Raw genomic sequence first — 27,692 nt, 5'->3', positions numbered from 1 at the left:
AAAACGATGTCTGTGTAAGATAATGGCTGCAGATAGTGGAATGCACGGATCTAGTATTGTATGCTGATGTATTCTCCTGGGACTGATTACTTCTATGTATGCCAACATTTCAACACAAATGAGCTCTGAATATGCCACGTTGTGCAATTATACTAAATAATTGTTTCCGGGGGTTAAATTAGCGCGCAACGGTCCGGAACGGCGTTCGCCTCTTCAGGATTCCTTTCCTGGTCTTCTGATTGTAAGTAGGATTCCGTTCCTGGTCTTCTGATATAAAGTATAAATTACCAATCACAGAGCACCGTTTTATGCTACGCACAGAATCGATAGTAAAATGATATGTCAAAGTTTATTCAGTTATAATTTTCATGGTTATAGGTGCATATGTCTGCTGTTGTATCATGCTGCTACTCCAGCCCAGAACACAAGACAACCAAGTTAGAACGCACACCGAATTAACTCACTAGCACTCCCCACCCCCCTTCAACAACCTTACACGAGCCACGACCATTCCATGTCTTTTAAAATCACAATTTAAACACTGGTTGTTTCTGAATGCTGCTCTAAAGAGATAAAAGTTAAATGCGGATCATAGACGCCGCGTATAAGAGGTTAGGGGAGGCTAAGCCTCCCCAAAATAAATTGCCCAAACCCTCACAAGAAATTATTCTGACCAACACAAAAATATTTGTGAAAGAAGATCTACTTTTTTCCCGCAAGCCCGCAAAGCAGGTCTAAAACATATTTCTCATTTTCCTACTGCACAACCACCAGACCGCTAGTTGCATTTCAATGTCATTGGAGGAGACAATGCTTGGCTGGTTTATCATCAATTCTTCCCGCCAATCTGAGCCCAACATACCGCTGCAGGAGGCAGCCGACGAAAACTCGGAATCCTTTTCGCTCATTTCCTTGCCTAGAACATCCTCTGCACAATTTCTACATTTATTCGAATTGCTGTTATCCATACAAACAGCTTGATTCGAATGTGATTTTACAGAACTTGCGGCAAAATATTTTCATAGCATACTGTCTGTTTTCACGCACCACAGTTTTGTGAGAATTTGATAACTGACGCTACAGTCAGAACATACTTCCTTCGTCTGTTTGAACAAATGTCACCTTTCAGAACACTGTTTGTGGTGCCAGATTATGAATGTTTCTGAAGTTTTTTCTTCAGATTTTTCCAGTCCTTCACTCCATTTCCAGTGAAAGCAGGGTCTTTTGAAATTCTGAAAAAGTGTCTGTAAGGAAAGCAGAAAACCGCATCTGTCTGCTTACTGTACTCTAAATATGAAAATGTATTTTAATATTCTGATGAAAATGAATGGTTTTGCTTACCAAAGACAGTTTTCGGATACACAGGTAAACAAGGCTATGACGGTCCTGTTGCAGTATCACCAAGGTCCAAAATACAGGATTTAGTTGCATGTCAGTGTAATTTGAGGAGACAATGCTTGGCTGGTTTAACGTCCATTCTTCTCGCCGATCTGAGCCCCATATACATATTCGAAAGTTTACCGTAAGAGTGCAGTTATTTATTTTGCAAATATACCTTATGAAATACACTGAATGCCCCTTGCTTATAAGTACGATAGTGTGTGCTTAGAAGCTTAATAGTCAATATTAATAATTGATTTAAATTGGTGTGAAGTGATGGAAATGGTGTTTGAAATTGGTGTAGGTACTGTAGGACTGCAGAACAGGTTAACAGATTATTTATTTATTTTTTAATAAATTTAGTCTTTGCCAATTATTTTTTATTATTTTCTCCTATTTTGATATGTCCAATTATATTTAGGCTCAGCTCACTGCTACCACCCCTGCGCTGACTCGGGAGGGCGAAGACGAACACACGCTGTCCTCCGAAGCGTGTGCCTTCAGCCGACCACTTTTTTTCACGCTGCTGACTCACCATGCAGCCACCCAAGAGCTACAGCAGAAGAGGACAACGCAGCTCTCGGACAGCTTACAGACAAGTCCACAGGCGCCCGGCCAGGCTACAGGGGTCACTGGTGCACGATGAGCCGAGTTGGGGTAAGAGTGTGGAATAGCCTCCCCAAACGAAAGACTCACGCGCTGCCTATGATGCCGCCATTTTATCTAATTAATATATATATATATATATATATATATATATATATATATATATATATAAGGGCAGCTGTAATGACAGCTACCAATGGCAGGACACATCTGTTCATAAGCCTCCTTAAGTTGTTCTGGGAAACTTCCTACATAAATGAAATAGTAAATTACTGAGGAAAAAAAGTTAATTCTGTTGTTCTAGATTTTGAGACAGTCTTTGGCAAAGATAAACCTAATAAATCTTATCAACAATATTTTTCCATAATGAGCACACATTGTAAAAGTGTATTCATTTGTTGTTGCTTTTCTTCATAACTATTAATTAACTCAATTTATCTATTGTAACTTCCAGATATTTCAGTGCTATCTTTCTGCTGGGTCCCTGCATTCTAATTAACATTGGAAACTTGTCAGTCTTTGGAAAAGCACAGATTTACTGGAGTTATTTTGTTAACTCTATGTACATTAACATTTTACAAAAAGATATGAGCACTAGTAGAGTATTGTATTCGTACTACAATTTTAAAGTCCCTTTTGTATCATTTGGTCTTAAATCAGTTTCAATTTGTTTGCCTGAGACAAGGGTTGACTAATTGCTGTACATAATGCTCAATGGTGTTCAATAAAGCCAAAAAAGCAGGCAATCCTTAATACTCTTTTTGTGTTCTGGATCTGTAGGTTTACAACCTTAATTATCTGATGAATTTTAAAACAAATTGAAACCTTATTATATAATCTTTTATGAGTTGAAGCGAGAACTGCTTCAATTTAATGCAAAGCTAGTACAACAAGTCCCTGAGGCAACCACAGTTTAATCACTGCTGTTGTAGCATCTTCATTATACATTAATGAATGTCTTGGAAACCACTTAGGAAGTATGGACAATTACTAAAGTCAGGGGACCACAGCAAGGATATACTCCAGCCAGCTTTATTCCAGCACTGCATATCACAATGCCTATCATAAGGGAAATACTAAGAGAATTTGTATTAAATTATCAGCTATCTATCCCCACATCGACGGAAGGGTGGTTATATTTAACTGCTTTCTTAAAGTAAACAAAATACTTTTTTTTTTTTTTAAAGTTATAATTAAAAATACCATAAATACAAATTTCTTAAAGCTAACAAAATGATGCTAATACGTTCAATCTATCTATTTAAATTTAGAATAGCAAATAAAGTTACACATTGAAAAATAATAATAATAATAATAATAATAATAATAATAATAATGAAAACAGCGTTTACTGTCAGCAGCAATACAGTAACCACAACAGCAATAGTAACTAGTGTCACGTTTGAATGACAAGTTGTAGAAATCAGACAAGTGGATGCAGACTGATTACTTTCAGCAAGTTATTGGTAAAATGTCCCAAGCCAAAACACCACAAATCAGCATATATACAGTACGGAGGACACACGCAGTACGGAGCACACACGCAGTACGGAGCACACACGCAGTACGGAGGACACACGCAGTACGGAGGACACACGCAGTACGGAGCACACACGCAGTACGGAGGACACACGCAGTACGGAGCACACACGCAGTACGGAGCACACACGCAGTACGGAGCACACACACAGTACGGAGGACACACACAGTACGGAGGACACACGCAGTACGGAGGACACACGCAGTACGGAGCACACACAGTACGGAGGACACACGCAGTACGGAGGACACACACAGTACGGAGGACACACACAGTACGGAGCACACACACAGTACGGAGGACACACGCAGTACGAAGCACACACACAGTACGAGGACACACACAGTACGGAGGACACACACAGTACGGAGGACACACACAGTACGGAGGACACACGCAGTACGGAGCACACACGCAGTACGGAGCACACACGCAGTACGAAGCACACACGCAGTACGAAGCACACACACAGTACTGTGCATCCAAACATTTCCTTACCGTAGATGTTAAGCGTTCAAGTGCTTTCATTTGAAGAACTTCATTACAGAATTGTTTTTTATCCTCCGTTTCTTTCTCTGGCCTACAAGAAATACAAAAAATTAATTAAATGGTAACACTAATGAAATGCATTCCAGAATTGTGATTCTGCTTAGTATTGTGTTTTGAGATGCTGACACTAGAGAGATCCTATAAAGAAGGTCCCTGTGGATAATGCACTCTAGCCTTTTGTATTTTGCTTTAAAAAGAACACTTTTTGCATGTTTTATATTGTTAAAAACGTTCCTTTCAGAAAAATTGATTCTATATTTACATTTGCTTCAAATAATGTGAATCAATCAGAATATTTTCTATGATTGCTTTTTATTAGCTCAAAGTACAGGTATTATATCCATTTGTTGCAAAGTGCAACCCCCCTGCCTGATTGTCCTGCCAGCAATACAGATCACAAGGATGAGGATGTGGACCAGGCTCAAAGAATTCCTGGTATCATAAATCATTTGCTTGAAGTATCTAATAATTAATCACATTCATTCATGTACAGTAAATGCAAATGAAACAGAACAAACGAGAGCTCCCAGTTCACTGGGTGATGAACAGAATCTGTTATGCCCAGTTTCTGAGAGATGAAATGCATCTCAATGAATACAGACTTACAGTGAAACATGTGCAATGCTTTCATTCTACTCCCTGTGCAATAAGCTTTTTACACATAACTTTAAAGTCTGTTTCAAAGCTCTTTTCAAAATGTCCGCTCTAGTGCACTGATAGTGTAAGGATTATTGCCCACATTGTCAAACAGGTAACACAGCAATAATGATCCATGATGTGGTACAGAACTGAAAAGCCAGAGCACTTGTAACATTTTTTAGAGGACAGATCTCAAACCTCAGTGCACTAGAGCTGACATTTTGAAAAGAGCTTTGAAACAGACTGTAAAGTTATATGTAAAAAGTTGTCAGGACGTATAACGCTATATGTTTCGGAACCTAGCTACTTACTCTTTAATATTAACATACTCTCACTACCTAAATATACATGATCAACACATGTGAGTATTGTGCATTATTTAGGTAGTGTGAATAGGGTATAAAAAATGTTTTCACCAACAGGGAGTTTTATTTTCCAATGAGAATACTGAAGTTGTTAGATTAGTCAGATTAAACACCTCTCGGAGCTCTCTATGAGTGACAGATACAGTGCACATGAAGCCAGTACTATTGACACTCAAGAGAAAACATTGTTTAAGGGGTGAGAGGTATGGTGACCAAACGTCCCTGTTTTCAGCCACTTCATGTTGCGCGTCACACTCTAAATACCTTTTGTCAAATTACATAAACAACCACTTTTCGTTTATGGCACCTGCAGTGAAAACAAGAACATTTTAATAAAGTGATTAACACAAGACGTATGTGCTTATTCCGCAGTGCGCCATGCATTTTCATTTACTTTATGTTCAATATGAATCTACAATTGTGTGTAATACAGTAATTTTGTAGCTGTTCAGTTCTGGCAGGATTTAGCCCAGACAGAGCAGCGAGAGGTTGCAAGCATCCGAATCCACCAGGTTAAACCACATCAACACATTAATAAACTGAGCCTGACGCAGTAAAAAAAGAAAGAAAGAAATGCCAAAACATAAATGATTTATTACTATTATTATTATTATTATTATTGAACTCAATATAAATGTATACAATACATATAACACAATATGGCTACTTAAACTAATTAGCCACAAATTATACACCCAGGAGTGTCAGAAATTAGCTAGTTAGATAAACACTAAACAGTGAGAGGATGGCTATTTAAATAACCATTAAAATAGCCTATATTTAAATGGTTTAATTAGTCTTTAACACTGATTTAACAATGTGTCCCGGTTTTGAGCTTTGAAAATCTGGTCACCCTATGAGAGGACAGTTCATGTTGACAGACTTGCCTGGGGGAGGAATGTATAGGGTTAGGGTTAAATGGAGTAATTAGAACATGTATGTACAAAGCCTGTGCTTTGAAAACAATTACAAAAAATTACAGGTAATTGAAAATACATTTTGTGGTAATAGTTAATTGTTGGTTTTTTTGCGTGTTATTCTAATCCAGTGTTTTTAACCCTTCATGTTTTAGTTCTATCTTAGTATCAATCTTTATTTTTATTTTTAATCTCCTATAACCAATACAATTCCACTGAGTACATAAAGCAAGAGGGTTTCCTAGATAAGAAAGGAACAAACAACAGGGTTGCATTTTTATTATTTTATTCAAATTACTTCAAATGCTGAAAAAAAAAAATGAAGTCAACGCTCTAAATAATGCTTAGCAAAAACAGCACAGTGAAATCAAAGGTAAATCGGGATGTTCATAAAATTGTTGCATAGCATTAAGTCAATGTATTCCTGTGTTAGCCTCACTGACTGCCTCTGACAGCACTGTCTCACAGTGACACCTGCTGGCGAGGAGGAAGTCAATGTTTTGTCAAAGCCCCTGATTGTCATTCCTACTAATGTCTACCTAATTAGACCTTATTTCCGCCAAGGTTTACTTTTCCCTATTTAGTTTCGCTACCAGACTGAAATTAAAACCACCGGACTTTACTGCCTTACCAGGTACTTATGATCCCATTTTGTTATACTGTGTGAGAGGGCAGAAGCCCTGCACGGGTAGATAGTGTGTTTTGTTGGGCTGTGTGAATAAAGATTATATATTTTGAATTTAAATTTGGCAGGGATGGGGTTAAAATCTCATCCCTGCCAAATCATTTTTGACTGCCTGATATAAATATTCCCTTTCTACTTTCAACAAATTAGCTTTTGGAAATATTCACTTCAAAACAATGTGCTTATTCTGGCTGGATTCGATACCACACAAGACACATACAGCATTTTACACTGTCTCAGCTCAAGTGTTCAACGATAAACAAGTTTATTGAACGAGTTCAATAAAAAAAAAAGCCAATATTTGTAACTTTAAAAAAAAATCTGTTTTCTCTCTACATTCTCTATTTGTTAGAAGAAATGCCTGTCTTTTGTTGAGATTTGCTTTTTGATAAATGTAACCTTAGTTTTGTTTTTCAGAAGCATAATCTGTTTTTGGACTAGCTTCGGCATACTTATTGGAGTCTGGATTTTGAAATAATTTTGCATAGCATTTTTAGTTGGTGCATTTGCACCATGGTTAACTAATTGTATTTTATTTTTATTTATTTTTTTAACACCAGTTTTGCATTTACAGTAGTTAATCTAGTAATTAGAAAAGACCACATGTTTTCCTGTTTTCATAGGTATATCATGACCCTATCTCAGATGGGGGTATGCAGTAAACTAAATTATTTGGAAAGGGGTACGGGGCCTAAAAAGTTTAAAAACCACTCCTCTAATAAATGTGCACAATAGATGCACACATTGGTCCCTACTTTCCAACCAATAGGGGCGCAGATTCACAACTGTAATCACAGAACATATTTATTCACTACTAGGTAATATTTTTAATATGGTGTTCATTGAGCGTTCATGTGATTCATAATGGATTTTGCGTGAACAAATATGCACATGTGCTAATTTCCTTTTCAGAAATGTACCGTCTTCTCAAATTCATCAGTAAATCAAAGTAAATATCCCTATGGAAACTTAATGTAGGTGTTTTCATTTCTTGTTTATGTCGATGCTACTATATTTTTATGAGTTTAAACTGGGCACTGCAGTAACGGAGCACCTGTGCATAGAAATATAGGGCATATACAGCCCTTTACTACACACTGCATAGAAAAGTATATTGGCCTGTGCTGTTGTGTCACCAAACCATTCTGGTCTATTACAGGACCCTATACAACTAACAACGAGCAAAATGTAATAGAAGTGAAAGTGTTGACACTGGAAAGTCTCCTCTTTCATCTCTTTGCACAGATATTCATATTCTTACAAATGTACAAAGCAATTGTGTATTTCACTATGTGCAATTGTGAAATGTTTTATGAATTGCTTTGATATAAACTGTTCTGGAGGCTTAGCCATTTTTGCATTTTGTTTTATAATCCTTGAACTAAAAATGAAAGTAAGAGAAAAATGAGTGCATTGTCAAAAACATTTCCTCAACTGCATGCAAAAACGGTGTTATATTTATACTCAAAACACAGCATGGTTTGAGGCAGCAGCATGCAAATAATATTTAAACCAATGCAATATCTGTCAGGAGCCAGTAGAAGAAACTACACGGTTTTATTTTTAATAATAAATACAGGTGTTGAACACGAATGATTAGAAATGCTTGCAATATGCACTGTAGCACACACCCTTGTTTATGCACATGCAATTACATTATATTATGTAATATATAAAAGCTGCCTCTCCCTTTTGCAACCGTTCTAGAAAAAGTGTTTTGTTTTTTCATATGGGAAGAGCCATTAGCTTTCTATGTAGGTTTGTTAGCATGTCTCCACTCATCTACTTTACAAGCTGTCTTTGCCTCTAAGATGACAGAAATTCACTTACATGATGTGCATGTTTAGTCAGTTCACTGCATAACCCCTTGAATTTCCCTTTTCACAGCACAAATATTTAATGAAGTGGCCAAAAATGTATTCCTAACCTGTTTTAATGCTAACCCACCATAGGGTTTACAATTCCTGTGTGAAAGTTGCTATACACTTTTGACGTTATGGAGAGTGACATATTTGGGTCACCCATCTGCTCTGAATTTTGAATACATATATACATATATATACACACACACATTATATATATATGTGTGTGTGTATATATATATATATATATATATATATATATATACACACACACACACACACACATTATATATATATATATATATATGTGTGTGTGTATATATATATATATATATATATATATATATATATATATATATATATATATATATATATATATATTCAATTTCACATACAAAATGTCAAGTTTCAAAGACTTATAAATGGAAGAATTTGTAGCCTAAATTCAGTGCAGGCATGGGCTTTTGTTACTGTAGTGATGTCATTAAAAAAAGGGTACCAGGGGCTCCCGAGTAGCGCATCCAGTAAAGGCGCTCCGCGCGGAGTGCAGGATGTGCCCTATAACCTGGAGATCACAGGTTCGAATCCAGGCTATGTCACAGCCGACCGTGACCGGGAGTTCCTAGGGGGTGGCGCACAATTGGCTGAGCGCTGCCCGGGTAGGGAGGGCTTAGGTCGGCAGGGGAATCCACGGCTCACCACGCATCAGCGACCCCTGTGGCCGATAGGGCGCTGTGGCTCTGCAGTGGAGCCGCCAGATCTGTGTTGTCCTCCGGCACTATAGGTCTGGTGGCATTGCTGTGGATCTGCAGTGTGAAAAATGACGGCTTGGCAGGAGCACGTTTCGGAGGACGCGTGTTCCAGCCTCCGTTTCCCGAGTCGGCATGGGGGTTGTGAGTGGTGAGCCGGGGATACAGATAATAATTGGGCTTGCTAAATTGGGGTGAAAACCGGGGTAAAATAATTGGCGACGACTAAATTTTTCTAAAAAATAAAAGGGTACCAGACATCACTAGTTCCTCCTGATTACAAATATTAGGGCACACTTAGATATTAAAATGCAAATAAATAACATTGCTGTACTTACTGATTGACGACAGCGATCCTGAACTGAACATAAGGAACCAGCTGCATGAGAAGCTGAACCCCATTGTGCCACTCCTCCTTGTTTCGGAACGGACAGTCCTGAATGTCACACTCCTCGTAGGAGAATTGGTAGTAAGTGTTAGCATCTTCAAACACATTGTTTTGGTCAACTGTCAAAATCAATAACAAAAAAAAACACACATTCATTCATTTTATTTTTTATAAATTGACAAAGGGACATTGACACTTTGTATCATATTTTACCTGTTTTTCTAACAAATGTGTAATGCCTATTCACATGTTGTCTAACCACTGCATCCCACTAGCCGATGAGGAGGACTTCAGTTCAACAGTAGATCTCTGTTCCCACTGTCAATTCAGTCTCTTCTTTTCACCCCCTTGAACCCAAGCAACAGATTTTGCCGAGCTACACAACACTGGAAGAGGAGGGCACATTCTGGACTTGTCAGTCATCTGACCAGTAGGGGTTGATGATGTGTGATTTCTCTCCCCAGAAAATGTTCCTCCATAAAAAAAAAGCCAATACATCCCTCCCTTTTCACCCCCAGTCAAGATCTGTATTGTGGATCTCACTTCATAACCAGGCAAACAGATCTCCATATGTTCCCACCTTGCCTCCGGTAAGTGAAGGGTTTGGAACAGCATTATCTGGCATTTTGGTTCAGGATAAAACCTTAGCTTTGGGACAATGTGAAAGCTGGTGCAGTAATTTTAATAATATAATGCACACCCTCTGTATAATGCACTCCGCATGACTAAGCTGTCTTTGGTTCCATATCTTTATAGAATACCACCAGGCATACTGCACAACATTTATATAACAAACAGAACTGTAAAAGGATGTGCGTCAGAGTCTAAAAAATAAAGTAAGCACAATATCAGTGAACCAATAAACAAAGAGTTACGTTTGTCTACCCTTGAGATAGCATTGCATTAATGACCAAGTAAGGACTTGAACTTGCAACATTTTGCACTGCACCTCCAAATCTACCCGCTACCTTGTAAATTCCACACTTGCTCATCATCACTTTGTTTCTTTATTATATCACACCCTCTCTGAACTGACAAATTCAAATGTATAATTACAGACTGCTGTCACGTGGTTCCAATGCTTTTAGGGTGTTAACTCCTCCCGGACAAACACACACACCAACTCCAAACCTTTTGATGAGAAACCCGCTATACTGCATATTGATGACTGATGGTGGGTGGAGCTACATCATGCTAGACGTTATAGAGCTTTAAAAAAAAGACATTAATAACACGGTTGTCTATGCTTGTGATGGGAATCCAGGGCAAGTTTTAAAATGACTGATACAGTGGTGACCTGTCTATAAAATAATAAAACAAGGCAGGCCTTATTAATGTAACAGGTTTAAGCAGGATATTACTCACTGGGAAAGGAAAGCCTTATTTTCTGTGAAACCCTGCGGACATGTGGCTGCAGGTTACAGCATAAAAAAAAATGAAGTGAATGTGCATCTCTCAATTGGTCCTGTCCGTTCAAGACCGGTTTGTGCTAGTTCCACAGAAGTCTGTAAAATCCCCTTTTCTGATAATACAGTTACTTACTAAAAACTTTTTTTTTATACAGTTTTAAAAAAATGTAACCACTCTAAAAGTGTGCTTTTTTGGGTTATTTGTAAGAAACCAGCACAAAGCCCTTCTAAGCATTTAGCAGGCTTCTAACTAGTTAGAATTATTTTACCAATTTTACTAAATTCTAGTTATCAGTAAGGACCAGCTAAATATTTAGAATTATGCTAATAAATATCTAACAGCTTTCCAGAGGGTCTCACAAAGCGCTGTTAAGTTCTGCTACCGTTAAGTACATTCTAAACCTAGAACCTCGTCTGAGGTTTTTTTAGTGGCTACCTTTACCTCCAACGGTAGATTTGACAAATCTGAATAAATACCATATTACATTGACCTTTACATTTCAGAGGAAGAAACAGAATATTTCGGGACAGAACAAATCTGTTAAGATAAATATAATGATCATGAATTCAAACTACAATACAGACTGACTCAAAATGTTATGCAAAATGTTGTGCAATTTTGAGACCAGATTATGAGTACCAAAGAGATGCCACACTCTACCAACCAAAATACAATTGCTTGTAGCTTTGGCATTTTATGCTGCCTGCGAATTGCAAAGAAATGTTTGTGATTTACATGGCAATAGTAAGATTAGTAAGACAGCAGTTTCATGAATTATTTCATTGTTTCCCACAGCCTTGCCAAGAGACCATTTCTTCAGCAGACAGAAATTATAACAGAAAGCACAAGAAGACATGATGCACAATAGAAAGATGTTTTGGGCTAATGAAGTCCAGATTTCAGGACCAAAGCAAGTTTGGAGGAGCTCTCTGTTACTCTCCACAGCTTTTCTGTGAGCTGCTTGTTGCTGTTGCTGGAGCTCTCTGTTATCTCCACAGCGGGTCTGTGAGCTGCTTGTTGCTGTGCTGGAGCTCTCTGTTACTCTTCACAGTGTGTCTGTGGGCTGCTTGTTGCTGTGCTGGAGCTCTCTGTTACTCTTCACAGTGTGTCTGTGAGCTGCTTGTTGCTGTGCTGGAGCTCTCTGTTACTCTCCACAGCGGGTCTGTGAGCTGCTTGTTGCTGTGCTGGAGCTCTCTGTTACTCTCCACAGTGTGTCTGTGGGCTGCTTGTTGCTGTGCTGGAGCTCTCTGTTACTCTTCACAGTGTGTCTGTGGGCTGCTTGTTGCTGTGCTGGAGCTCTCTGTTACTCTTCACAGCGTGTCTGTGAGCTGCTTGTTGCTGTGCTGGAGCTCTCTGTTACTCTTCACAGTGTGTCTGTGAGCTGCTTATTGCTGTTGCTGGAGCTCTCTGTTACTCTTCACAGTGTGTCTGTGAGCTGCTTGTTGCTGTGCTGGAGCTCTCTGTTACTCTTCACAGCGTGTCTGTGAGCTGCTTGTTGCTGTAGCTGTGCTGGAGCTCTCTGTTACTCTCCACAGTGTGTCTGTGAGCTGCTTGTAGCTGTGCTGGAGCTCTCTGTTACTCTTCACAGTGTGTCTGTGAGCTGCTTGTTGCTGTGCTGGAGCTCTCTGTTACTCTTCACAGTGTGTCTGTGAGCTGCTTGTTGCTGTGCTGGAGCTCTCTGTTACTCTCCACAGCGGGTCTGTGAGCTGCTTGTTGCTGTAGCTGTGCTGGAGCTCTCTGTTACTCTCCACAGTGTGTCTGTGAGCTGCTTGTTGCTGTGCTGGAGCTCTCTGTTACTCTCCACAGCGTGTCTGTGAGCTGCTTGTTGCTGTGCTGGAGCTCTCTGTTACTCTCCACAGCGGGTCTGTGAGCTGCTTGTTGCTGTTGCTGGAGCTCTCTGTTACTCTTCACAGTGTGTCTGTGGGCTGCTTGTTGCTGTGCTGGAGCTCTCTGTTACTCTCCACAGCGTGTCTGTGAGCTGCTTGTTGCTGTGCTGGAGCTCTCTGTTACTCTCCACAGCGGGTCTGTGAGCTGCTTGTTGCTGTTGCTGGAGCTCTCTGTTACTTTCCACAGCATGTCTGTGAGCTGCTTGTTGCTGTGCTTGAGCTCTCTGTTACTCTCCACAGCGGGTCTGTGAGCTGCTTGTTGCTGTAGCTGTGCTGGAGCTCTCTGTTACTCTCCACAGTGTGTCTGTGAGCTGCTTGTTGCTGTAGCTGTGCTGGAGCTCTCTGTTACTCTTCACAGCGTGTCTGTGAGCTGCTTGTTGCTGTGCTGGAGCTCTCTGTTACTCTTCACAGTGTGTCTGTGAGCTGCTTGTTGCTGTGCTGGAGCTCTCTGTTACTCTCCACAGCGGGTCTGTGAGCTGCTTGTTGCTGTGCTTGAGCTCTCTGTTACTCTCCACAGCGGGTCTGTGAGCTGCTTGTTGCTGTAGCTGTGCTGGAGCTCTCTGTTACTCTTCACAGCGTGTCTGTGAGCTGCTTGTTGCTGTAGCTGTGCTGGAGCTCTCTGTTACTCTTCACAGCGTGTCTGTGAGCTGCTTGTTGCTGTGCTGGAGCTCTCTGTTACTCTTCACAGCATGTCTGTGAGCTGCTTGTTGCTGTGCTGGAGCTCTCTGTTACTCTTCACAGTGTGTCTGTGAGCTGCTTGTAGCTGTGCTGGAGCTCTCTGTTACTCTTCACAGTGTGTCTGTGAGCTGCTTGTTGCTGTGCTGGAGCTCTCTGTTATCTCCACAGTGGGTCTGTGAGCTGCTTGTTGCTGTAGCTGTGCTGGAGCTCTCTGTTACTCTTCACAGTGTGTCTGTGAGCTGCTTGTTGCTGTGCTGGAGCTCTCTGTTACTCTCCACAGCGTGTCTGTGAGCTGCTTGTTGCTGTAGCTGTGCTGGAGCTCTCTGTTACTCTTCACAGTGTGTCTGTGAGCTGCTTGTTGCTGTGCTGGAGCTCTCTGTTACTCTTCACAGCGTGTCTGTGAGCTGCTTGTTGCTGTAGCTGTGCTGGAGCTCTCTGTTACTCTTCACAGCGTGTCTGTGAGCTGCTTATTGCTGTTGCTGGAGCTCTCTGTTACTCTTCACAGCGGGTCTGCGAGCTGCTTGTTGCTGTGCTGGAGCTCTCTGTTACTCTCCACAGCGGGTCTGTGAGCTGCTTGTTGCTGTGCTGGAGCTCTGTTACTCTCCACAGCGGGTCTGTGAGCTGCTTGTTGCTGTCCTGGAGCTCTCTGTTACTCTCCACAGCGTGTCTGTGAGCTGCTTGTAGCTGTGCTGGAGCTCTCTGTTACTCTCCACAGCGTGTCTGTGAGCTGCTTGTTGCTGTAGCTGTGCTGGAGCTCTCTGTTACTCTTCACAGTGTGTCTGTGAGCTGCTTGTTGCTGTGCTGGAGCTCTCTGTTACTCTTCACAGCGTGTCTGTGAGCTGCTTGTTGCTGTAGCTGTGCTGGAGCTCTCTGTTACTCTTCACAGCGTGTCTGTGAGCTGCTTATTGCTGTTGCTGGAGCTCTCTGTTACTCTTCACAGTGTGTCTGTGAGCTGCTTGTTGCTGTGCTGGAGCTCTCTGTTACTCTCCACAGCGTGTCTGTGAGCTGCTTGTTGCTGTGCTGGAGCTCTCTGTTACTCTCCACAGCGGGTCTGCGAGCTGCTTGTTGCTGTGCTGGAGCTCTCTGTTACTCTCCACAGCGGGTCTGTGAGCTGCTTGTTGCTGTGCTGGAGCTCTGTTACTCTCCACAGCGGGTCTGTGAGCTGCTTGTTGCTGTCCTGGAGCTCTCTGTTACTCTCCACAGCGTGTCTGTGAGCTGCTTGTAGCTGTGCTGGAGCTCTTTGTTACTCTCCACAGCGTGTCTGTGAGCTGCTTGTTGCTGTGTTTGAGCTCTCTGTTACTCTTCACAGTGTGTCTGTGAGCTGCTTGTTGCTGTGCTGGAGCTCTGTTACTCTCCACAGCGTGTCTGTGAGCTGCTTGTAGCTGTGCTGGAGCTCTCTGTTACTCTTCACAGTGTGTCTGTGAGCTGCTTGTTGCTGTGCTGGAGCTCTCTGTTACTCTCCACAGTGTCTGTGAGCTGCTTGTTGCTGTAGCTGTGCTGGAGCTCTCTGTTACTCTTCACAGCGTGTCTGTGAGCTGCTTGTTGCTGTGCTGGAGCTCTTTGTTACTCTTCACAGCGTGTCTGTGAGCTGCTTGTTGCTGTGCTGGAGCTCTGTTACTCTTCACAGTGTGTCTGTGAGCTGCTTGTTGCTGTAGCTGTGCTGGAGCTCTCTGTTACTCTTCACAGCGTGTCTGTGAGCTGCTTGTTGCTGTGCTGGAGCTCTTTGTTACTCTTCACAGCGTGTCTGTGAGCTGCTTGTTGCTGTGCTGGAGCTCTCTGTTACTCTCCACAGCGGGTCTGTGAGCTGCTTGTTGCTGTGCTGGAGCTCTGTTACTCTCCACAGCGTGTCTGTGAGCTGCTTGTAGCTGTGCTGGAGCTCTGTTACTCTCCACAGCGTGTCTGTGAGCTGCTTGTAGCTGTGCTGGAGCTCTGTTACTCTTCACAGTGTGTCTGTGAGCTGCTTGTTGCTGTAGCTGTGCTGGAGCTCTCTGTTACTCTCCACAGTGTCTGTGAGCTGCTTGTTGCTGTTGCTGTCCTGGAGCTCTCTGTTGCTCTCCACAGCGTGTCTGTGAGCTGCTTGTAGCTGTGCTGGAGCTCTTTGTTACTCTCCACAGCGTGTCTGTGAGCTGCTTGTTGCTGTGCTGGAGCTCTTTGTTACTCTCCACAGTGTCTGTGAGCTGCTTGTTGCTGTAGCTGTGCTGGAGCTCTCTGTTACTCTTCACAGTGTGTCTGTGAGCTGCTTGTTGCTGTGTTTGAGCTCTCTGTTACTCTTCACAGTGTGTCTGTGAGCTGCTTGTTGCTGTGCTGGAGCTCTCTGTTACTCTTCACAGTGTGTCTGTGAGCTGCTTGTTGCTGTGTTTGAGCTCTCTGTTACTCTTCACAGTGTGTCTGTGAGCTGCTTGTAGCTGTGCTGGAGCTCTCTGTTACTCTTCACAGTGTGTCTGTGAGCTGCTTGTTGCTGTGCTGGAGCTCTTTGTTACTCTCCACAGTGTCTGTGAGCTGCTTGTTGCTGTAGCTGTGCTGGAGCTCTTTGTTACTCTCCACAGTGTGTCTGTGAGCTGCTTGTTGCTGTAGCTGTGCTGGAGCTCTCTGTTACTCTCCACAGTGTGTCTGTGAGCTGCTTGTTGCTGTGTTTGAGCTCTCTGTTACTCTCCACAGCGTGTCTGTGAGCTGCTTGTTGCTGTTGCTGGAGCTCTCTGTTACTCTTCACAGTGTGTCTGTGAGCTGCTTGTTGCTGTGCTGGAGCTCTGTTACTCTCCACAGCGTGTCTGTGAGCTGCTTGTAGCTGTGCTGGAGCTCTCTGTTACTCTTCACAGTGTGTCTGTGAGCTGCTTGTTGCTGTGCTGGAGCTCTTTGTTACTCTCCACAGTGTCTGTGAGCTGCTTGTTGCTGTAGCTGTGCTGGAGCTCTCTGTTACTCTTCACAGTGTGTCTGTGGGCTGCTTGTTGCTGTGCTGGAGCTCTGTTACTCTCCACAGCGGGTCTGTGAGCTGCTTGTAGGTGTGCTGGAGCTCTCTGTTACTCTTCACAGTGTGTCTGTGAGCTGCTTGTTGCTGTGTTTGAGCTCTCTGTTACTCTTCACAGTGTGTCTGTGAGCTGCTTGTTGCTGTGCTGGAGCTCTCTGTTACTCTCCACAGCGTGTCTGTGAGCTGCTTGTTGCTGTGCTGGAGCTCTTTGTTACTCTCCACAGTGTCTGTGAGCTGCTTGTTGCTGTAGCTGTGCTGGAGCTCTCTGTTACTCTTCACAGTGTGTCTGTGAGCTGCTTGTTGCTGTGCTGGAGCTCTCTGTTACTCTTCACAGTGTGTCTGTGAGCTGCTTGTTGCTGTGCTGGAGCTCTCTGTTACTCTCCACAGCTTTTCTGTGAGCTGCTTATTGCTGTTGCTGGAGCTCTCTGTTACTCTCCACAGCGTGTCTGTGGGCTGCTTGTTGCTGTGCTTGAGCTCTCTGTTACTCTCCACAGCGGGTCTGTGAGCTGCTTGTTGCTGTGCTTGAGCTCTCTGTTACTCTCCACAGCGGGTCTGTGAGCTGCTTGTTGCTGTGCTGGAGCTCTCTGTTACTCTCCACAGCGGGTCTGTGGGCTGCTTGTTGCTGTGCTTGAGCTCTCTGTTACTCTCCACAGCGGGTCTGTGAGCTGCTTGTTGCTGTGCTGGAGCTCTCTGTTACTCTCCACAGTGTCTGTGAGCTGCTTGTTGCTGTGTTTGAGCTCTCTGTTACTCTCCACAGCGTGTCTGTGAGCTGCTTGTTGCTGTGTTTGAGCTCTCTGTTACTCTTCACAGTGTGTCTGTGAGCTGCTTGTTGCTGTGCTGGAGCTCTGTTACTCTCCACAGCGTGTCTGTGAGCTGCTTGTAGCTGTGCTGGAGCTCTCTGTTACTCTTCACAGTGTGTCTGTGAGCTGCTTGTTGCTGTGCTGGAGCTCTTTGTTACTCTTCACAGTGTGTCTGTGAGCTGCTTGTTGCTGTGCTGGAGCTCTCTGTTACTCTTCACAGTGTGTCTGTGGGCTGCTTGTTGCTGTGCTGGAGCTCTGTTACTCTCCACAGCGGGTCTGTGAGCTGCTTGTAGGTGTGCTGGAGCTCTCTGTTACTCTTCACAGTGTGTCTGTGAGCTGCTTGTTGCTGTGTTTGAGCTCTCTGTTACTCTTCACAGTGTGTCTGTGAGCTGCTTGTTGCTGTGCTGGAGCTCTCTGTTACTCTCCACAGTGTGTCTGTGAGCTGCTTGTTGCTGTGCTTGAGCTCTCTGTTACTCTCCACAGCGGGTCTGTGAGCTGCTTGTTGCTGTGCTGGAGCTCTTTGTTACTCTCCACAGTGTCTGTGAGCTGCTTGTTGCTGTAGCTGTGCTGGAGCTCTCTGTTACTCTTCACAGCGTGTCTGTGAGCTGCTTGTTGCTGTGCTGGAGCTCTCTGTTACTCTCCACAGCTTTTCTGTGAGCTGCTTATTGCTGTGCTGGAGCTCTCTGTTACTCTTCACAGTGTGTCTGTGAGCTGCTTATTGCTGTTGCTGGAGCTCTCTGTTACTCTTCACAGTGTGTCTGTGAGCTGCTTGTTGCTGTGCTGGAGCTCTCTGTTACTCTCCACAGCGTGTCTGTGAGCTGCTTGTTGCTGTAGCTGTGCTGGAGCTCTCTGTTACTCTTCACAGTGTGTCTGTGAGCTGCTTATTGCTGTTGCTGGAGCTCTCTGTTACTCTTCACAGCGTGTCTGTGAGCTGCTTGTTGCTGTGCTGGAGCTCTCTGTTACTCTCCACAGCGGGTCTGTGAGCTGCTTGTTGCTGTAGCTGTGCTGGAGCTCTCTGTTACTCTTCACAGTGTGTCTGTGAGCTGCTTGTTGCTGTGCTGGAGCTCTCTGTTACTCTTCACAGTGTGTCTGTGAGCTGCTTGTTGCTGTGCTGGAGCTCTCTGTTACTCTCCACAGCTTTTCTGTGAGCTGCTTATTGCTGTTGCTGGAGCTCTCTGTTACTCTCCACAGCGTGTCTGTGGGCTGCTTGTTGCTGTGCTTGAGCTCTCTGTTACTCTCCACAGCGGGTCTGTGAGCTGCTTGTTGCTGTGCTTGAGCTCTCTGTTACTCTCCACAGCGGGTCTGTGAGCTGCTTGTTGCTGTGCTGGAGCTCTCTGTTACTCTCCACAGCGGGTCTGTGGGCTGCTTGTTGCTGTGCTTGAGCTCTCTGTTACTCTCCACAGCGGGTCTGTGAGCTGCTTGTTGCTGTGCTGGAGCTCTCTGTTACTCTCCACAGTGTCTGTGAGCTGCTTGTTGCTGTGTTTGAGCTCTCTGTTACTCTCCACAGCGTGTCTGTGAGCTGCTTGTTGCTGTGTTTGAGCTCTCTGTTACTCTTCACAGTGTGTCTGTGAGCTGCTTGTTGCTGTGCTGGAGCTCTGTTACTCTCCACAGCGTGTCTGTGAGCTGCTTGTAGCTGTGCTGGAGCTCTCTGTTACTCTTCACAGTGTGTCTGTGAGCTGCTTGTTGCTGTGCTGGAGCTCTTTGTTACTCTCCACAGTGTCTGTGAGCTGCTTGTAGGTGTGCTGGAGCTCTCTGTTACTCTTCACAGTGTGTCTGTGAGCTGCTTGTTGCTGTGTTTGAGCTCTCTGTTACTCTTCACAGTGTGTCTGTGAGCTGCTTGTTGCTGTGCTGGAGCTCTCTGTTACTCTCCACAGTGTGTCTGTGAGCTGCTTGTTGCTGTGCTTGAGCTCTCTGTTACTCTCCACAGCGGGTCTGTGAGCTGCTTGTTGCTGTGCTTGAGCTCTCTGTTACTCTCCACAGCGTGTCTGTGAGCTGCTTGTTGCTGTGCTGGAGCTCTCTGTTACTCTCCACAGCGGGTCTGTGAGCTGCTTGTTGCTGTGCTGGAGCTCTCTGTTACTCTTCACAGTGTGTCTGTGAGCTGCTTGTTGCTGTAGCTGTGCTGGAGCTCTCTGTTACTCTTCACAGCGTGTCTGTGAGCTGCTTGTTGCTGTGCTGGAGCTCTCTGTTACTCTCCACAGCTTTTCTGTGAGCTGCTTATTGCTGTTGCTGGAGCTCTCTGTTACTCTTCACAGTGTGTCTGTGAGCTGCTTGTTGCTGTGCTGGAGCTCTCTGTTACTCTCCACAGCGTGTCTGTGAGCTGCTTGTTGCTGTGCTGGAGCTCTCTGTTACTCTTCACAGTGTGTCTGTGAGCTGCTTATTGCTGTTGCTGGAGCTCTCTGTTACTCTTCACAGTGTGTCTGTGAGCTGCTTGTTGCTGTGCTGGAGCTCTCTGTTACTCTCCACAGCGTGTCTGTGAGCTGCTTGTTGCTGTAGCTGTGCTGGAGCTCTCTGTTACTCTTCACAGTGTGTCTGTGAGCTGCTTATTGCTGTTGCTGGAGCTCTCTGTTACTCTTCACAGCGTGTCTGTGAGCTGCTTGTTGCTGTGCTGGAGCTCTCTGTTACTCTCCACAGCGGGTCTGTGAGCTGCTTGTTGCTGTGCTGGAGCTCTCTGTTACTCTCCACAGCGGGTCTTTTAGCTGCTTGTTGCTGTATCTGTGCTGTACACTATTTGTACTGATGTGTCTTTTTATTAAGGTGATATTAGGTTGTACATACAAAGCAAAGACGATTGTTTTATTACTGGAGAACAACAAGATGGATTAACAACAAAAGAGGAATTCATTCAAAGGATGTTTCAAAGACAAATATAAATGAATGCAAAGATAATGTGTGCTTTCTCTTTAGCTACACTTTAAGCATAACCGATGCATGCATGTATTTATCCTTAATGTAGTGTCACATTTATTTTATTTATATGCTTAATAAATGTTAATTACCGTGGCTATATTTGCATTAATTCATACATCAGTATGATTTGTATTTGCTAGATTTGTATTAAAAGTCATCATATTGTACTATCTAAATAAACTAAAATAGTCAAATACAGAAAATTTCCTTCTGAACTGTACACTTCTTGATGGTCACCTCTAGATTTTGGAATTGATTTTATAGTTTCTACGCTTTTTAGTTTTTTGCCCGTTGAGTAAAGTACTCCAACTTCAACTTGTATTTGTTTAGACGTCCTGCGCCAAGTACAGTTACCATGGTAATTATCCTTTGCAAAGACTTTGTGAAACCAGACGTAACAGCTTCAAGACTCCTATTAAATCTTGATTTAGCAGCCTTTTAGCTTCTAACTTTAAAAGCGCTTTGTGAAACATTTGTCATGGGAAATATGCTAAATGAAACTTAGCATATTTAGGTGTGAAATGGAAGGGTAATCTGAAATACAACGCTGACATTTTCACTGTTTGCTTCATTGCTCCTCCCCAATAAACAAAGCACTGCTTACAGAAACACCTACCTGAAAGCAGAATCCCCAGCTCCAGCAGGATCTGCCAAACCCCGGCAGCAACAACCCTGCATTGGATAAACAGGCACTGCTGCAGGATCCACTCAACCAGCTCCAACCCAACATAGCTTCTCCTAGAGCAGAAACATTAGAACACTCTGTACTGCACGGCGCTCAGAGGGCAAACAAAGCAAGGTGCAGCACAGTCAAAACTATTCAAAGCATTCAAACCTAAACCTCGAAAACTATTCAAGGTTTAGGGTTAACATGGCACATATACTGTGTGTATATATATATATATATATGTGTGTGTGTGTGTGTGTCTGTCAGTTAACCCTCAGTATAGCAATCGATTAATTGGGCACACAAAATATAATCGTTCGAATAAATATCGATGATTGTACCACACATTTTCAATGCATTCCTCTTCCTGCGACGTTGTTATTTTAATATCATGAAGTAAAAGCTTGTGCACAACAACTGAATGTGAGGGGTAATTACGCCTTGGTATTGATACTGTTAAATATTCAGTATATAACAGTTCATTTTGAAACTCCAAAGAGGCGCAAACCTATATACAGTCAGTTTTCTTCAATGTGCACAATTTATTTGCATGTTGTTTGCCAGGAATACAAGCCTGTCGTCCTGCTCTGGATTCAAGGTGACGCGCTTTCTTTTTTTTTTTTTGTTTGTTCTTACAGTCAATACACAGAGGGTATTTTAAAAATTGATTCACTGGTAGGATGGGACCAGCAAATCAGATGCTAGTTAACACGAGCAGGAGAAGAAGAGAATGCCCACTGCTTGTCTGTGGCAGAAATACTGTAAATAGCAAGGGTTCGGTGCAGATAATTGAATCAATTATACAGTGTTTATATTGATGTATATAATGAGGAATGGAATCGACTGAAAAATTGATTTTCGATTTAATCGTAGCAGCCCTAATATATATATTATATATATATATATATATAATATATATATAATATATATATATATATATATATATATATATATATATATATATATATATATATATATATATATATGCATTTATCAGGTGGTCCCTCTACAGTATACAGGTGGTCTTTAATAAGGATTTGAATTAATTTAGAAATTGCAGTGCAGCATTACTGACATGCAATACCTTGTCACTGAAGTCCTTCTTGCACGTTTAAAAAGCCAGATCTATCAAAAGTACAGGGACTGGTTTCCTTGATTATTTTAACAATCAACATTTGAAGTTACCTTATAATCCGTGCCAGCTGCATTTGGTCTTTTGCAGGATGAGGGCTGGCAGCTAAAAAAGCATTTCTCAAAGCTCTTCCAGCGCACGGGAAACTCTGAGAGCAGGCCTAGTGGAAATCAAACAGGAAGAATGGAAATAATATAGTCTTCTGTTTGCCCTATACACAATCAAATGACATGCATGTGTCAGATTTACAGTTTGTTGTTTATCCTGTACATTTTTCAGATACAGAATGCGTAGTTGTAGATACTTACATAAATGTCCTAACAAATCAATACAACACCATCTCTAATAACATAGTGGCTTAGTTAAAGTAAGATGCATTAGTAGACCACAGAAACTCAATAAACTTGCAAGCAGGCATGCAAAAACAAAACCTTACCTTCCATTTCGAAATTCCTGTGCCTGGGCCTGGAGTGGCATCTGGTACTACAATCTGCTTTAGAGACAAAACAATAGCACTTTAGAACCACTGGACTCCAAGGGAAAGGCAGGATAGCAAATGCACCTTTCCATTCAAACCCTACCAACAGGAACTATAAGCACTAGTCAAGCAAAAGTACAGTACTGCAGCCAAGACAAATATCTGAAAACAGGCATTGATTGAATGTTGAAAAGTATTCTGAAGTATAAATTACCACATTCCTGTCCTTCAGAAGTATTGAAATATAATATATAAAATATACTACATGATCCCATAAAAATGTCAACAGGTTTGTTGGGGTACAGGGTATATTTCATACTAGAGATTTGTTTAATACTGTATTATAGCGTATGAGCTAAATTTGACTTTCCCTAAAAGTGAAAGCAAAATAAAAATGTGAATCCCCTGCAGTAACACTCCTGCATCCTTTGAAAAGCAAATAGAATACAGTACAATACACAAATAAATTGAATTTGTTAAATATTTATATCATGAAAATGTAAAACTGGCTTTCACTGCTCATACACCTACATACATATATTCTAAAACCTATGAGCAATTAGGTCCATTAAGCTTGCATAACTAACAAAATCCATTATTTAGCTCTACCCCAAGCATATCTCAACATCAGCAATGTTTGTGTTAGCTCTGTTTTTATTGCAGGTTAACTGCGTCATGTTAGTCATGCTGACTTTTTTCAAAAGCTACAGCATAATTTTCCTTCTTTATTATTAATTTATTCAGCAGATGCCTTTATCCAAGGCAACTTACAGAGACTATGGTGTGTGAACTATGCATCAGCTGCTGAGTCACTTACAACAACGCCTCACCCAAAAGGGAGCACAAGGAAGTTAAGCGACTTGCTCAGGGTCACACAGTGATTCAGTGAGTGAGCTGGGATTTAACCACTGGACCACACAGCCTCCTACTGGACCACATGGCCTCTTTTAAAATTTAAGCATCATGAAAACAATATAGGATTTTTTTTTTTTTTTTTTTTTTTTTTTTACAATAACAATAATTAATTGAATGGACTGAAAATGACTTGGGACAGTTAATGTCCAAAGTCTTGTAGTTGTTTTAGAAGCTCGCACTTCCATCAGAGGAGATGGGGTACAAAACACACCTGTTGACACACTTCTATGTCAGCACAGATGTGTTGCATACATTTTTAATGTCCCTCCAACTTCATAGCCGATCATAAAGAATCTTATGTTTCACCTTGACAGCTATCTAAGTTTATTATTATTATTATTATTATTATTATTATTATTATTATTATTATTATTATTATTATTATTTATTTATTTATTAGCAGACGCCCTTATACAGGGCAACTTACAATCGTAAACAAAAATACATTTCAAGAATCACAGTACAAGTATTAATACAATTAAGAGCAAGATAAAATACAATAACTTTAAAATACGATTTAAAATATGATTCAATACTGTCAGGGTTATGTACTTTGTTGACACTTCCTCTTTATAACCACACACTGTAACACAAGAACTTGCACAGGCATGAAAATTCCAGACCACAATGAAGGTTATTCCCATGGGATTAAACATTAGAAGAACCTAAAGGGACTATCTGAGACACATGTGACATCAATGTGATAAAGTGGCTGTATTATCACCGTCAATGGAACAGGCTTTGTATGTTTAAACTTTAAAACTTAGCTTTGTAAAAAATACATGAAAATTCCTTTTAACAGCCTTTATAATCGTTAACAGCGGTGGATTGCAGTAAAAGTGCTGTAAATCTCAGTGAAAGCGTGGTAAAGCACAGAAGAGCATGGTGCGAAGTAGGATTAAGCATTGTAAAAACCACGGTCAACCACAATAAACTGTGGTTATATGAAAGTATATAGTACATGCATCATAAAAGTATAATAAACAGTGCAAATATCTTTTCCCTGGAAGAAGACAAATGTTTTCATTTAATGTAGACTTTTAGATTAATGATTGTCTATACTAATACTGTAAAAGAAGGTAACTTTTGTACTGTGTAATCAAAACTACAAGGTAATCAGTGTGACTCATTGAACTACAGAAGCACAGTTGTGTGGATGCATTGCTTCATCTAAAGTACATATCAAAATGTTTACACTAAATGAATGCCTTTGTTTGTTTTTAATAGAAAGGGCCCAAATCCCTAGAAATGTAAACCTCATTTAAAACAATTTACTCTTTTACCCCTTTGATAAATCACAAGTTCCACATGTTGCCATTTCAGATACATGTGTCTGATTACAGAATTTAAATTAGCCTACAGAGGCACATTGTACAACCTGTTAATAATGCTTGTTCAAAGGACAGTCTAAAGGTGTTTTATTTGGGGTGAATTAAACAATTGACAACCAATTAACCCTGGTCACCTGCCTTTAAAAAGAGACTGAGACTGTTTTATTTTTTTTGGGGGGGGGGGGGGGCGGGGGGGTTCTGGGTCTGGGTAATAAGAAGAAGAAGAACTCAGGACTGCAGGTTTAACCGGGATCCTTAGGACCAGCGGTAGGGATTCATTTAGGGGATTTATTAATTAATCCTACCCAAGTTTATTTTTGTTTATGTAGGGAGAAGGTTCCTGAAGTGGAGCCTCCCTTTTAGTGGGTGTAGATCTTGACCACCTTTTATTTCCTAGTTGTGTTTGTACAGTGTTTTGTTTTTGTATTTTTGATATTCAGGTACTGCAAATGGATATACTGCCTCCTACACTAGGGCTACCATTGCTGGTACCCTAGTGGCGGCCACCAATAACTGCCTGCCTGCTTGTAATTAAATAAAGCCTGGACGCCTGAGCGGTGGTTCGACTTCAAACCTCTCTCTCTCTAGTTTCTCAGCGGATACCCACACAGTAACAGTACACCCTGTTACATGCACATTGAGAGCCAATATCAAATGATGTAACATTGTATATTGCCTCTCAGTTAATAATTAAAAGCTGAGGCACAATAAATGCTTCTTTTCTGTATCGGTTTCATTTAGCAGCCAGGTGCATTGTGTTAAATCCCAGCCCATATGTATGCGGGGGAACAAGCAGGGAGGCTCAACAGTGAACGCAGTTCTGTTCTTAAAAGGAAGTACAAATCTGAAAACAAATACTGTACTGAAGTACACATTGATCCATAACTCTGAATATTGTCAGTGAACACTCCTAGCTATGCAGTGCTGTGCGTTTGTGGCACAGCAATACCAGAAATATCAAACAGACTTCCACTTTCTCTTCAATATTATAGCTTTAGTATTTTTTATTTTTCTTTCTCCCCGCCAAAGCAACCTTTAACCCTTGTCGGAGGCTGTGTTTTAGTATTGGGTAGTGAGTGAGATTAATTTCTCATCATGCTTTAACTTGTACACACATCAATACATTTCCCTTAGGGCTGACTCTTTCTAACCTCGGCAACTATGCTGATTGTAGATATTTAAATATCGTTCAAAATATATGTCCCAGTTGTTTTTATTTTATTTTATCAGAAACTATAAGATTTGCAATGTTTGCTAAATAATGGGATTTAAATTGGCACATTAAATATTAAATAGATTTTTGCAATAGCAAAAGCAGCTGCTTAAAAGTACAAGGTGACTCATTTAAAAAGTACAAGGTAACTAATTTAATGCGTGTCATTTAGGGCTACATTTTTACACTTATGTTTAAAGGGGGGAACAATGTTTAGAGCAAGAAAAATGTCTTATTTCAGTCCAATGGAGAAGGTTGAAAAGGTGCATTTTCACAATACAAGTAATCACATATTGAGTGCACATCTCTCCATTTTCTGTTACCGTTTCCTAAGCATTCTCACACATACAGTAAGGTACTGAACATTGTAAGTTCATACAACTGACTCAATATAATATCTTTGCTCAAAAATTGACATGCATTTAATATTGTAATTAATGATGAGATATTGTTTTAAGGAAAACAAATTTCTATATAACAAAAAAGTGAAATGTGTATTACTGCTCCAGCGACATGACTTCTCAGCTGCCAGTACACGTTGAATTGACTTTACAGTGAAGTTGAAAAGAAATATAATACATGCGGTTTTGTTTTGTTTTTCGCCAAACCCAGGGTAAGTTAGACAAACATGATCTATTATTTTAGCGTTTTTACAACATAACTCTGACTGGGTGCCTTTCAGGTTACACAGTGAAACAGCTGGCAGGCATTTAATTAATTTAGTTAAGAGCTTTTGTATCACTAAAAATATATTGTAAAAATATTACTACTACTACTACTACTACTACTACTACTACTAATAATAATAATAATAATAATAATAATAATAATAATAATAATAATAATAATAATAATAATAATAATTTGCATTGCATCCACATCTTAACTCGCCCCTTATTACGATTAATCAGGAGGAGTCAGACTGTCGCTACTTACTGTCTCCGCAGTTTTCTTCCTTAAATGCAATCCCTGTTTCAGCAGTGCAGGTAAATCCTTTATCTTTTGCTTCAGATGGACTTGCTCCTTTGCACTTTTACTCCATCTCCAGGTAGCCGGCTGTCCAACTTCTGGTGTACAGGTGCCGGGAATGTCCCCTGACCCTTCCATTCCCAGTCAGTTTGGGAGAATCATTTTGAAATCGGACTTTTCAAAACCATCTGCACTGGGAGCTCTTGTGATGACTACCGATTTCCTGCCGCACGCGCCGCCTCTCTTCGCTTCTGCATGTGACTGCTAGTGCTATGCATGCTATACCATATATAACATATAGAGAGAGAGAGTGGATGAGATCATCCACAGAGTGCAGGAAAACCTCACGCTGCATCACTTACACCTTTTCCGCGTGACATATCCTGGCTGGAGTACGGCTGGCACTAGTTTACATGTCGGTTTCCCTTTACTCTTGAGAATAACAAATATGGGAAAACAATAACTCAAAGAAATTACTTTTTTTTTGTATCAACGCTTTCAGACCAAATGTTCTGTATTATTATTTAAAATGAACCGAATGGGGTAAGGTACAGAGAGACAATACAGGCGCGTGTCTTCCTGTTATGCAGATATTATCAAGCAGGTTTTCTACGCAACGTCAACTTTTGAATGAAAGAGATAGGACGTTACTACATGGAAA

The 27,692-nt window shown here is 41.5% G+C and overlaps 1 protein-coding gene across 2 annotated transcripts in view; it reads right to left on the bottom strand.

The window, feature by feature from the left end:
- LOC117435465 (rap guanine nucleotide exchange factor 5-like) overlaps positions 1–27,465 on the bottom strand; it is an 80,698-nt gene extending 53,233 nt beyond the window's left edge. Inside the window, exons 1-6 of one of the 2 annotated variants that reach the window (XM_059011648.1) lie at positions 26,999–27,465; positions 22,562–22,618; positions 22,179–22,285; positions 20,943–21,064; positions 9,631–9,799; positions 4,025–4,106 (exon numbers count right to left, since the gene is read on the bottom strand). In XM_059011648.1, the coding sequence (XP_058867631.1) occupies positions 4,025–4,106; positions 9,631–9,799; positions 20,943–21,064; positions 22,179–22,285; positions 22,562–22,618; positions 26,999–27,169 (708 nt within the window). In that variant the 5' untranslated portion in view covers positions 27,170–27,465. The remainder of the gene's footprint in view (positions 1–4,024; positions 4,107–9,630; positions 9,800–20,942; positions 21,065–22,178; positions 22,286–22,561; positions 22,619–26,998) is intronic. The other variant, XM_059011640.1, reaches the window with a different exon arrangement.
- Positions 27,466–27,692: the final 227 nt, after the last annotated feature.

The sequence above is a fragment of the Acipenser ruthenus genome, chromosome 3 (assembly GCF_902713425.1).
Source record: "Acipenser ruthenus chromosome 3, fAciRut3.2 maternal haplotype, whole genome shotgun sequence".
Lineage (NCBI taxonomy): Eukaryota > Metazoa > Chordata > Actinopteri > Acipenseriformes > Acipenseridae > Acipenser > Acipenser ruthenus.
This window is presented reverse-complemented; position numbering and strand designations above follow the sequence as displayed.